The sequence below is a fragment of the Sinocyclocheilus rhinocerous genome, unplaced genomic scaffold (genome assembly GCF_001515625.1).
Source record: "Sinocyclocheilus rhinocerous isolate Xijiao unplaced genomic scaffold, SAMN03320098_v1.1 scaffold142, whole genome shotgun sequence".
Taxonomy (NCBI): domain Eukaryota; kingdom Metazoa; phylum Chordata; class Actinopteri; order Cypriniformes; family Cyprinidae; genus Sinocyclocheilus; species Sinocyclocheilus rhinocerous.
In genome coordinates this window covers 1,240,796-1,253,892 of record NW_015644380.1, presented here as the reverse complement: position 1 = coordinate 1,253,892, position 13,097 = coordinate 1,240,796, and the positions used below count along the sequence as shown (strand labels likewise).

The 13,097-nt window shown below is 35.4% G+C and overlaps 1 protein-coding gene across 1 annotated transcript in view; it reads left to right on the top strand.

The window, feature by feature from the left end:
- LOC107758305 (mitogen-activated protein kinase kinase kinase 3-like) overlaps nt 1–13,097 on the top strand; it is an 83,105-nt gene that overhangs the window by 47,279 nt on the left and 22,729 nt on the right. The window contains exons 5-8 of the mRNA XM_016576020.1: nt 3,409–3,446; nt 7,877–7,976; nt 9,140–9,256; nt 9,758–9,872. Coding sequence (XP_016431506.1) covers nt 3,409–3,446; nt 7,877–7,976; nt 9,140–9,256; nt 9,758–9,872 — 370 coding nt within the window. The remainder of the gene's footprint in view (nt 1–3,408; nt 3,447–7,876; nt 7,977–9,139; nt 9,257–9,757; nt 9,873–13,097) is intronic.

Genomic DNA, 13,097 nt, shown 5'->3' with positions numbered 1-13,097 from the left:
CCATATCGCGATATCAGTGATATAGCGACGCGATGACGTATGGCGCATTTACGTTCCCTAGTGCGCACAACAACATCACAAACCCAATAGGTGTGTTCGACTTGAGGCAGCACTGCGCAGACTGATCGATCGGTGTATGACATCAAAGTATCGCGAGAGCGGTTCTAGAGCATATTCAAGCGCACACTCTTACCGTCAAAAATAGGCGAGACGCCTATCTTTAGCGAAGCAGCGCACTTCTGAAACGTGCCGTGGCACGACTGGTGTAAACACAAGCATATAGCTCTGGTGGCCGCGTCGGAGCCGCAACGCGCCGCAGAAGCGTGCAGTGTAAATAAAGGGTAAGTCACTCTCGCAGGAATTTTGATGTCATACACCGATCGGTCTGCTTCAAGTCGAACACACAGCTGCTGCTGCATCCTTATGACAACAGATTTACACTAGGGATGGAGAGTCGACTCCAGCACTGGAATCAATTCTCGTTGTTGAAATCGCGGATGTCTTCACTGATTCTCAAATCTCTATATAGTGTCTGGCAATTGAGTGGAGTATATCAGCAAAGAGTGAACGAAAAGTGAAGATCCGTTTGCAGTGCAGTCCGTGAGCGGTGCAGAAGCAGCAGCACGGGCTCATTGTGCTTTCACATAAGACGCGTTTGAGTGCGCTATGATTCGCGGCTGTTTGAAATGGGCCGTGCACGCGTGCGTCGGATAGCTGCAGTTGCCGCAGAAACGACTTTTCCCCATACTTTTATCCTACGTGAAGGTTACTTTAGAAATAAATAAAGGTCATAGTAAATTTAGTTTGTAATTATACATGCTTCTGTGACAGCTTTGTAGTTTAATTGATGCTTTGTTGTGCGATGTCAATGCTTTGTTGTGCGATGGTTTTCCATGGTTAACCTAGGCTATTTGTATTCAATCATTCACCTTAAATCATTAAAAACTCACATAATAAACAAGAATAAACAAATCAGTAAGTTTACATTCGTATGCATTTACTAACTGCTTGTTTTCTTTAAAAAAACACTAGCTTTTCTAATCTTTTTGTATTCTATTTGTTTTCTTTTGTTTATTATACAATTAACAAAAGCAAAAAAGACCTCTATAACACTAGCTTGCTCTATTCTTTTTCTATTCTATCCATTTTCTTTTTATTTATTATATAATAAAAAAAACCTACGTGTACTGCATTAAGCTAACTGAGACTTGTCATAGCACTTGCATATTGCTCTTTTGTTGATTTTGATTGCTTCCATTTTCCTCATTTGTAAGTCGCTTTGGAAGCGTCTGCTATAAAAAAAACCTACGTGTACTGCATTAAGCTAACTGAGACTTGTCATAGCACTTGCATATTGCTCTTTTGTTGATTTTGATTGCTTCCATTTTCCTCATTTGTAAGTCGCTTTGGATAAAAGCGTCTGCTAAATGACTAAATGTAAATGTATTTTATGTATTTTATTTATTTTTTAAATCAATGCTGTTAAAGGCAATAGCGCCGTCCCCCGACCATTATAATGTGACGAATTCATAGCTCATTTAAAGGTAATGTGACCGCTAAATTAGAGTAATTTGGACAGTCACGCTAAATGGAGTCGAGGAGTCGGAGATATTTGATCATTACAAGGTTTACAAAAATATTTGATGATATACAAGGTTTCACCCTGACCACCCACTCGAGAGGAGAACCTTCATCCTGTTATTATGTGCATGCCACACATGCATTCAGATCTGCTGAACTGTAGTTGTAGGACTGGATAAACTGAACTGTGTGAAGATTTTACGGCACTGATGACAGACATACAGGAAGAAAACAATGTGGGTGTACTTCAGATGTGTACTTCAGGACACAGGAACATACTATTTGTAATATTTATTCAGTGTCACATCTTGTGGTTTTTGAATGCAAAGCAAATGCAGTCAAGACATGTATTTGTAGTTAGTAGACCAAGACTGAATGTGAGAATACATTTAATATTTTAATGTTTGTGGTATTTGCTAAATGACATAGCGTGCAATAACGCACATGTAAGCTTTTAAAAGCTACGAAGCTGTATTTTTGAATATTTTTATTAAAATGATATATAAATATAATAATATAATATAATTTCAAAATGAATTTGTTCTTCATATTTTCATTTTGGCTGTTTAATACAAGTGTATTTGCATAATTTTTATTGAAAAAATAAATAAATAAAAAAATGCATTAAAAATAATATATAATATACAATATTTATCTTTGAAATTCTTTTCATATTTAAATTTTGGTGGTTCAAAATGAATACAAATGTATTTTGTATTATTAATACAAATGTTTATTGCATTATTTCTAATAAAAATATATAATTTTTTATGCTATTGTTTTACTGGTTTAATACAAAGAATATAAGTACTGAAGAAGAAAAACTATGACATGACATGTCTTATAGTTTACCATGTAGTACAGGGCTCGACAATAAGGACTACCCGATGGCCCGGGGCCAGCGTGAAAGACGTTCGGGACAGTAGACGGATTTGTCACTTGCCCGATCGGGCCACTGCAGCATCGTCACGAGAAATACATACAAATGTATGGCAAAATACCTGTCCTGGCAAGTAACTTTGTAGCTTTAACATTGATTAATCTATATTTAATTTATTCAGTGGAGTACAGATGCACCGATCGACCGTCCATCTTCTGTTACGTGCTTGCACACAAACTGCACTGCAATCATTTTCCCAATGGCCATTTGTGTGGAAATATTACGTTATTATTATACTTAGTCTGTAAACGGCCATTAACCGAGGCCAAAGATGCTGAAGACGGACACAAAGAGGAGAAAATACTGTAGCAGACAGAACCAGATCACTGTTCACGATGCATGAAATATAGGACGAAAATCCAAACCTTGAATTTTATGAACGTGTTTCTGAGGGGAACGGAACTGACTGTTTTCAGAAATGGCGTTTTCTTTTAATTTTGTCTCTGTATGATGCATTTAAAGATAACAAGATCATTCAAAAACAATGATAACAGCAACTATTTTATTTTTTGTGGCAGGGCCAGTGAAAGTGTTGGCAGGGCAAGTAAAAATTTGAACCACTGGCCCAACCGGGCCAGTAGAAAAAATCCTTAGTGTTGATCCCTGTAGTATATTGTAGTTTGTTATAAAGTTACCAAACACTTGGCGAGTAAGTTTCATTCTCCATTTTATATTCCTGCCAACGTCCGTTTGTAGTCACATTTGGTGTTCATTTTTGACTCTCAGTCTTTATAAATATACTCTATATGTTCTGTGCTATTTTCTTGTTTGTTTACAGTATGACTGATTTTACTCATAGTTTGCACAGAAGAGCAGATTATCAGAATTCATTTGTGTATTTGATCCACTAAATTAATTCATTTCATTTTGTTGTTTTCTTCTCTCAGGATTTACGGGTGAAGCTGGAGCATGAGCGAGAGAAACGGTGAGTCGGAACGTTCTTATTATTTCTGCAGCTCTGCAGTCCCGACTCTGATCTCCTTCCTCTCGTCTTATCCCGGCTCTCGTTACGCCATTTCTAAGATCTCTCGGTACAGGGAAGAACGGAAAATATGCCAAGCTGCCCAAAAGAACCGGAACATTCCTATAAAAGAATTTTGACATTTCGATGCGGCGTTTCACCCACACTCTGGTACAGTTTGGCAGACGCAGGCAGAGGAAAGAGGAGGTGAAGCCAAGTGTTTGAGCTCAATGGCACACCCAGTATTAATTTTCAATGTCCTGTAGGTCATCCATACACCCACACACAGAACATGTCATTTCTTCCCAGCTCAAGACTGCCAAATGGCAACATGTGAGTCTTTGCAAAGTATATCCATCTGTGTTTTAGCAAACTTAACGTCTTACTAATGTACTCATAAAAAGCTGGAATTTTCCCTCATATCAAGCCAGTTTCCGCATAGGAAGAATCTATGACATTGACGAAGCTCTGTTTACAGGAAGAAAGCGAATTAACGTTATTGTCAGTCAGTACCACAAAGCCCTGATGCGTCCTGAGAGAAGTTACACTTTGGTCTTAAAGATCCCCAGAGGTCCGCCGTCTGTGTGAAATGCCTCGGTGGGTTATGTCACAGGACGTTGGCGCAGTGTCACACACTGCATTTAAGGTGACAGGCAGCCGGGTGTGCTGCTTTCACAGCTCTAATTGGCTGCTGTGGCACAAAATCTTTGTGTTTAACTCTCTTCTGTTCTGCCTCGGCTTTAAGCAGAGATGTATGAGGAAGACTAGTGCAGTAGTGGATAAATCAATGAAAGGAATTGGGTGGCTGTTGAAAACAGCATCCCACCTTTAATCAGAATAGCCATTCGCCTTCATGTCACGTCGTTTTACTCTAGGAAAAAAGTTTTTATTTCCAAGGACCCCCAAATATATTAAATATAAAGGTGTACAGACCCATTCATACTCATTATAAAAAAAAAATTTTGACTTTGTAATCGTATTGTATTAACTTATTATTAAGCAAATGGTTAAAATATTAACTGGAGAATATTTATTTTGCATATCTTTTACATAAGGAATTACCATACCAAATTTTCTCCACTTAGAGTTACAATATTATAAAAACATTTTCTGTTCAATTCAAATTTATTTGTGTAGTATTTTTCACAATAAATATCATTCCAAACTCGCAAGAAGAGGTAAACGCTTACAAATACATTCTGGTTGCTTTTTTATACAAAGCAATTCGGTTACAAGGTTTATTTTTTCTCTCTCAAGTTTTCCGTAACCCCCCAGCATCCCCTCATGGCCCCCCTGACTTGCTTTTAAATGGACTTTGTTTTTAAGGAAGCTTAACATCTTGGCATTTCCTTAACTGGCCAGGACTCTGTATATATCCCTTCTCTCATGCACAGTATTTCTTCAATAAGAGCAAAAATTAAAATGAGGGACAAATTAGTATTAAAATCTGTCTGTATATTATTGTTTGAGTAAACAATGATATCAGTGAATCTTAATAAACCAGCCTGGCCAGATGGTGGTACTTCCATCCACTCTCATGAATATGCATAACAGTTTTTTTTTTTCCAACTATCCAAATTGCACTATGCACTGGCTTATATACATGCAGCTTAAAATAAAATCAGGTTTTTAATAAGAAGGTACACTACCATTCAAAAGTTTGCGTCTGAAAGATTTATTTTTAATTGATACTTTTATTAAGGAAAGAGGCATACAAATGATCAAAAGTGACAGTAAAGATTTTACATTAAGATTTCCATTTCAAATAAATGCTGTTCTTTTGAACTTTTTGAAAGAATTCTGATAAAAATCACTGTTTCCAGAAATATTTATAGAATATTAAGTAACACAACTGTTTTCAACATTGATAATAATAATAAAAAATGTTTCTTCATCAAATCAGCATATTCAATGATTTCTAAAGGATCATGTGACACTTGAGTAATGATGTTAAACTTTAAGCTTTGCCAGGAGTAAATTACATTTTAAAATACTTTCAAATAGAAATCAGCTATTTTGTGATACAATACAGTACTACGATATTAATGTTTTTATGACCACAGCCTTTTGAACGGTAGTGTACAGCAAAATCTATTCAACTATATATTTCCACAACAAAATAGTAATATCACTGTGCTTTTTTGTTAGTGCCATTAATGTTGTTTTCATCGCGTTACATCAGAAAGTCGTAAAACGTAACTTGCATTAAACTTGTATGCGTATAACTCCATATCTCACAACACACATTATAAATCAACACACTTGCACCTACAGTAATAAAAAATTCATCAGAACAGGCATTAGTTAACAGACCAGCCTAGTTGGACACACTCAAAACCGTCTTCCTCTGGCAGCGACTGCAACAGCGAGACAGGAAGGAGGAGATCGTCGCGTGCCATGCCAAGCAATTGCTTTTCGCGGCCAAACCGAGGAGCTTATCTGTGCGCACCGAGTTAGGAAAATCATCTCATACTCTACATCCTGCATTTCTCCGGTCTTCCACTATGATTTTCTTCCATCACTATCTCCCTCATCGGCTAGTCAGTGTAAACAGAGCCATCGCTCAAAACACAAGCAGCTTCATCTACAGAAAATCTGACTGTTAAACAACATACAACTGATCTCAAATCAGCATAAAAGCTTGATTTCTCCCATGACGGATGTCCCTAGTTGTCCTTATTTAAACTTCTTTAGATGAGAACCAAACAGCTGTCATTAAGTTGGAGATACAAAAACCACTAATTGCTAAAGTCAAAATTTGTTTGTTAAAGTTAAAGATAACAGCTCTCCAGAAGTAGTAGATATGAAGTGCTGTGTATGTGCATGCCAAAATGGTGTGCAAAACTTAAGAGGAAATGGGATTTGTTTTTTTTGGATTTCTTTTTTAAAAGAAATGTAGCAAGGATGCATTAAATTGACCAAAAATGACAATAAAAACGAGAAGATTTCCATTTCAAATAAACATTGTTCTTTTGAACTTTCTATTCATCAAAGAATCCTGAAAAAAAAAAATGAAAATGGAAATGAAAAATTAAATGTTTTCAACATTGTTGCATAATCTAATTTCTGAATGATGATTTGTATTCTTGTAAACTTTGATACAAAAACCACTAATCGCTAAATTCACAAATTGTTTATTAAAGTTAAAGATAGCGGTTCTTCCAAAGTTTTGTTTTAAGATATTAAGGTAACACTTTATAATAAGTTTCCATTTGTTAACATTAGTTTACTACATTAGTTACATCCTAATGTTAATTAAAATATTTACTAATACATTATTAAAATCAAATCTTTGATCTGTTAGTATTATTTAATGGATCTGGGCTATTAACTAACAATGAACAGTTGTATTTTTATTAATTAAAGTTTTTAATTAAAGCAAAGATTAATAAATACTGTAACACGTGCATTGCTCATTGTTCCTTAGTGTTAGTTAATGCATTAACTAATGTTAACTAATGGGACTTTACTGTAAAGTGTTACCGAAATTGATACTTTTATGTAAAAAGTATTATACTTTTTATAATACTTTTTATTAAATTGATCAAAAGTCACAGAAACCTTGTCAAAAAAGATTTCAATGTCAAATAAATGCTGTTCTTTCTATTCTTGTAGACTTTGATACAAAAAAAAGTCACAAGTTGTTTATTAAAGGTAATGCTGCTTCAAAAGTAATAGATATGAAGTGCTGTGTGTGTGCGGCAAAATTTGGCTGGTGTGCTAAACTTTGGAGGAGGAGGGGAAAACATGCTTCCTGCTACTTCCAGCGCTGCTCCACTTTTTTTCCTCTTTCCTCTCAGGAAGCGCTCCATCTGCCTTTGTGTGCGTTGTGATGTGGGCCCCGGTGTTGAAACAGTGGTCCGCTCCGCTTGATTAGGCCAAACACACACTTATGCACATTCAAACTCATCATGCTTGCCTTGCATTAACATCATGCATACACACAAACCAATTTGCACTCTCAGTTCCTTTTTTCTCTCGCCCCACACGTTGACGCACACTCTAAACATAGCCATGCTTGTTAAATAAGCACAGACACGGTTTGTGGTCTGTCCTATGAGTGAATACACCATAAATGGCTGTAGAAGTATGGACTCGCACACATCAGCGGTGACGCCTTTCCATATGCTGATTAAGGATTCTGCAACGTCAGATCTCTTTCCACCCATGTTTAATTGACCTGTCCTTCATCACCTCTGTTGCTATGGCAACGACCCCCAATCTCAGGATGTGACCCATGATTGGAAGGGTGCCTTCATGCACTCCACAGTGCCATGTTTACATATTGTTTACGTATGGACAGCAAAACTAAACGAAAGGAATGTCCGTTGTACTTCTTGCAGGTGTCTTAAAGTTGTTTTGGTTTGACCAGACTTTTTATTCTCTTGCTTTAGAATTATTCCATTCCAAAGGCCGCTGAAGTTCAAGGATCTGCTTCAGAAGGTGACAGAGGCCTTCGGCCAGCAAATGGACCTATACTACACTGATAAAGAGGTGGTGCATTGATCCTAGTAACTTATTGATTTTTTGTAGTGATAGGTCAATATATATCAGCCAGGACAATTAATTGGCCCATATTTAGCCATTTTGGCATTATTTACATCTGTAATAACTGTGCCTGTTGGGCTTGTTAACAAAAATGGTAGTTTGTTTCACTTCCAAATTTCACTCCGTGAATAATACAGATACTTTTCTGTTTTTCAAATGTCTGTTTAGTGCATTTTTAAGAAATATAAGATATAAAAAGTTGTAAATAAGTAAAAAAATTACATTGATTTTAAAAACTATTTATCATTATCATTTAATTTTATTATATACAATTTTAGGAGTGTGACAAATTGACAATGTATGATGTATAATGAAGAAATCTTTCATTAAAGCAAAAGTGGGATGTATCAAATACCAAATTTGACTTTTCAATCAGATTGTTATTCTTTTCATATGCACTGCTGTTCAAAAGTTGAGGTCAGTAAGATTTTTTTAGTTATATTTATTTTTTTAAGAAATTAATACCTTTTCATCTAGAATGCATTAAATTGATCAAAAGTGAGAGTAAGAACATTGATCATTTTACAAAAAAATTCTTTAAAAAATTCTTGTTTTAAATAAATGCTGTATTTTTGAACTTTCTATTCATCAAAGAATCCAGAAAAATGTATCAGACTTTCCATAGAAATATTAAGCAGCACAACTGTTTTCAACATAGATAATATGAGATATTTCTCGTATTATCACCAAATCAGGATATTACAATGATTTCTGAAAAATCATGTGACACTGAAAACTGGAAATAAATGACATTAAAAAAACTGAAATGGGAAACAATTTCACGATATTACTATTTTTTAATATTACTAACATAAAAAAATCCTATTGACCCCAAACCTTCGAATGGCAGTGTAATGAAAATGATTGAGTTAAATTATAAAAGAATGCAAATGGGAACAGGTCTCAGATTTTTGCACCCCAGTGTATATCAATTTTATACTTTCCACCTGACTTTGATCTCAGGATATCGGCTTTGACACTACATATCAATTACTCTTCAGTTACTTGCAATCGGATTAGCGTTTATACTTTGCAGTAAGGATCTGTGCATTTCATTTATGCCTCTTTTTTTAAACTCTGCATTTTATTAATAATCTGTCTGGTTTTAGATGTTGGTGGCTCTGAAGTGTCAGGAGGATTTGGACAGAGCAGTTCAGGCATTGAGCTCCAGCTCTGGAATGAACAACCTACTGAGAGTGATTCTGAAAACACCTCCCAACAACCAAGTGAGTCTAAGCCAAAACAAAGCAAAGCGACCCAAACTAAACCCAAACCAAAGCCAAAAGCTAAACCCAGATGGAAACCCTAACCTGTACATGAACTAGTTCTCAGACCACAACCTTACAACTACACATCCTTTACCTTTTTAAGACCTTTGTATTATTTAGGTAAAATAAAGAACGCTACATTTTGTTAAATGTACTATTATTATATATTTTGTCACATTACATTACAATGAATTAGCAATATTAATATTAATAATTAAGTTATGAATTATAATATTATAATAATTAATACAAAATATTTTTTTAGGAAAATTAAAAACATTCTGTGTGAAAGAAAAAACTTAATTCTGAATATATTCTCTGTATATACATTTCTTAATGTCTTGCATAATTTTGCCTCTGAAGTTGTTTTAAGGTTGTTTAGATGTTTTTATTGGAAAACAAACTACTGTATTTTTCCAGCTTTAGCAGAATTCCTCATATATGTCCACCTCTCCACAGTTCCTTCAGGTGAGCGGCCAAGACAAGCAGAGCGAGATGAGGTCATCCAAGTCCCTGGGAGATCTCAAAGCCTCGGTTCTCAAAGGCTCTGAACGAGTGCGCAAACACTCTACAGGTGCGTCACGCTGGCTCACACACACACACCCCTAACACACACACAACAGTCAAAACGGCAGTATATAATGGCTTTATCATATGCTTTGTTTGCACTTTCTCCATCAGGACTGGAGAATGGTATCAAAGAGCTCAGTGACATCAGGGCTGTTAGAGAAAGCCTGGAAAAATCATTTGGATGTTTTGAATGGCAGAGGAGTGGATTAAAATCATCAGTTTGATACCACTTCCCTGTGCGACTGCATTTACGTAATATTTGGCTAGTTGGAAACGGTTCGCTTGAAATGCATATACCAAATAAATGGTTTACTTGAACGCACATTCTGGAATATCATTGTGGGTGCTTGTTTACATGTCAGTCATGTAGAATCCTTTTCTCAGAGACGTTACATTAGTATTTTTGTACCTCCTTGTGGATTTAGTACTGTTTTTGCGTTCTAGACCAATACGGATACTGTTTTTGAAATGTCTTTATCCTTCAAACATTTTAGTCTGCATATAAATGCAGTCAATGAAATGCTCGTTTCATCTTGTTGAATGCAAATTCATGCAGGTAACTGATGACAGAAGTCATATTTGACTGATGTAGCTTTTAGGACATCGTGAGGACAATCAAGGGTATCTAATCTGATTCAGGCTCTGTCAGGAGCCGTGTTTTGTAAAGTCATTTCATTGTCAGTCTCAGATCGTAAAGACTAGTGGAACAGGTTTGTAGTGTTTGAAAAGGCATCTCTCAAGGCTTTTTGCTCTGTCAGCAGTAGAAGAGTGTAAATTCGCATGCATACACCCATTTGTCATGTCTCTTTCAACATACAAATGCACACCAGTGACACAAAACATGTTTGTTTGTCTGCAGTTTCTTACATAAGTGTTTTAAATCTGGCAGCATGGAATTCATCAGGTGGTATTAATTAGATATAGGTCTGATCAGGTCATTAACGCATTATTCAGTAGCCAATAAACAGTGAGAGAAGTGAAGTTCATAACATGAATATTATGCAAAACAAGAATATTCTCCAAATAGAGCGTGTATAGAGCAAAAATTTTTCCGAGATAGAGAGCTCAGTGACGCACTCTTTCTCACCATCTCACAGTTTTTTCAGTGTTTGGCACCATCGCTTTGTTTTCACACCTGAGAGCGAGACAGGAGAGAGGAGATAGCTCGCTTCCTGTTGCATACTGAATGATGGAGGTTGTAGGTTTTTGCTGGCTGAATGTCAAGGATGTATTTTTACAGATTTCAGTATGTAAGAGCAGTCAGCATTTGTCATCATAATTGGGTGAAGGAGAAATACTTGTGCACTGCCTACATGCATAGCATGTTTTGTATGATGTTGTGCAGTTGGTTAATAAAAATAGCATTTAAAGAGGCTGTCATGAAAAACTGGATGCTTTTTTTAAATACAAAAATGGTCATGGTTATGACATCACATTCATTAGAACATTAACATGACCTTTACTGGGGATATCATCACATATTTAAAGGGGTCCTATTATGCTTTTTCACTTTTTCAACTTTAGTTAGTCTGTAATGTTGCTGTTTGAGCATAAACAAGATCTGCAAAGTTACAAAGCTCAAAGTTCACTTCAAAAAGAGATATTTTATTTAAAGGGGTCATATGATGCGATTTCATTTTTTCCTTTCTCTTTAGAGTGTTACAAGCTCTTGGTGCATAAAGAAGATCTGTAAAGTTGCAAAGACTAAAGTCTCAAATCCAAAGAGATATTCTTTATAAAAGTTAAGAGTTAGCCACACCTACCTAAAACGGCTCGTTCGAACACGCCCCCACATATCTACCTCACTATGTGGGAAGATTTGCATAACGCCGCCAAAATGTTCAAGCAAAGAAATAAGGCGTAACTTTAATTCTCACGTCACGCGCTTGAGGTATTCGGCCAATCACAACGCACGGGATAGTTGGCCAATCAGAGCACACCTCGCTTTTTAGACCGATGAGCTTTGTAAAAATCGAGGCGTTTCAAAAAGGCGGGGCATAGAGGAGAAACAATAATGTACAGTATGTGGAAAATAATGTGTTTTTTTAACTTTAAACCGCATAAACACATTTCATTACACCAAATACACAAAATAATGTTCTTTTTAGCAGCATCATATGACCCCTTTAACAGAAATCACTTTTTAAAAACTACAACGAACGACTAGTTTGGACTACATGCATATTTTCCGGGATTTGTGATATCAGAAATACAGACGAATGGGACAAGACCTGGTTGAGCTGCACTAGAGAAGGCAATGAGTGTTATCACTATGTCGGAGACACGCTAGCTGTCCCAGCATGCCAGACTGGGGGGAGAGGTGTTGTAATAATGTAAAATATGTGAAAAATAATGTGTTTTTCAAACAACCTAGTATGAGAGCCTGTTCTAGTACACCCCCAAAACAAAATCAAGGCTTTGTAAAAGAGCATAATAGGACCCCTTTAATATTAAACAACTTGGCCCATCCTTATGAATGCCTTTTACTATACCATAACATAGTTCACTTATGTATAGAAGTCTTAAAGGTACAGTAACAAAACAGCCTGTTTTATTCATAGAGAGGGCGGGGCGGGGGGTCATTGTCTAAAATATTTTTTTCAGGATTCTTTGAAGAACAGAATGTAAAACTTTTGAATTAGAAATCTTTTTTAACATTATAAATGAATTTACTGTTATTTTTAATATCATTAAATATATTTAGTATGAATAATTTCTTTTACCAAAAAAAAAAATATAAATCTCAGGAGTCAGTAAGGTTTTTTTCCCCTAAAGAAATGGATACTCAATTTGTCAACAATGTCAGTAAAGATTTTTACATTGTTACAAAAATAAATAAATAAACTATTTCAAATAAATGCTGTTCTTTTGAATTTTGTATTCATCAATGAATCTTAAAAATGTATAAATGTTTCAACAAAAATATTAAGCAGCACAGCTGTTTTATTAATAATAATAATAATCATGTTGCACAGGAATAAATTAAATTTTTAAATGTATTAAAATAGAAAACATTTAATTCAAATCGTAAAAATATTTAACAGTATTCCTGTTTTTACTGTACTTCTAATCAAATAAATGCAGCTTTGGTGAGTAAGAGACTAAAAATATCTTACCAACTCCAAACCTTTAAACAGTATTGTCTATACACACACACACACACACACACTATATATATATATATATAACTTAACCATAAACTGAACGGATAATGTCCTGTTAGGAAATT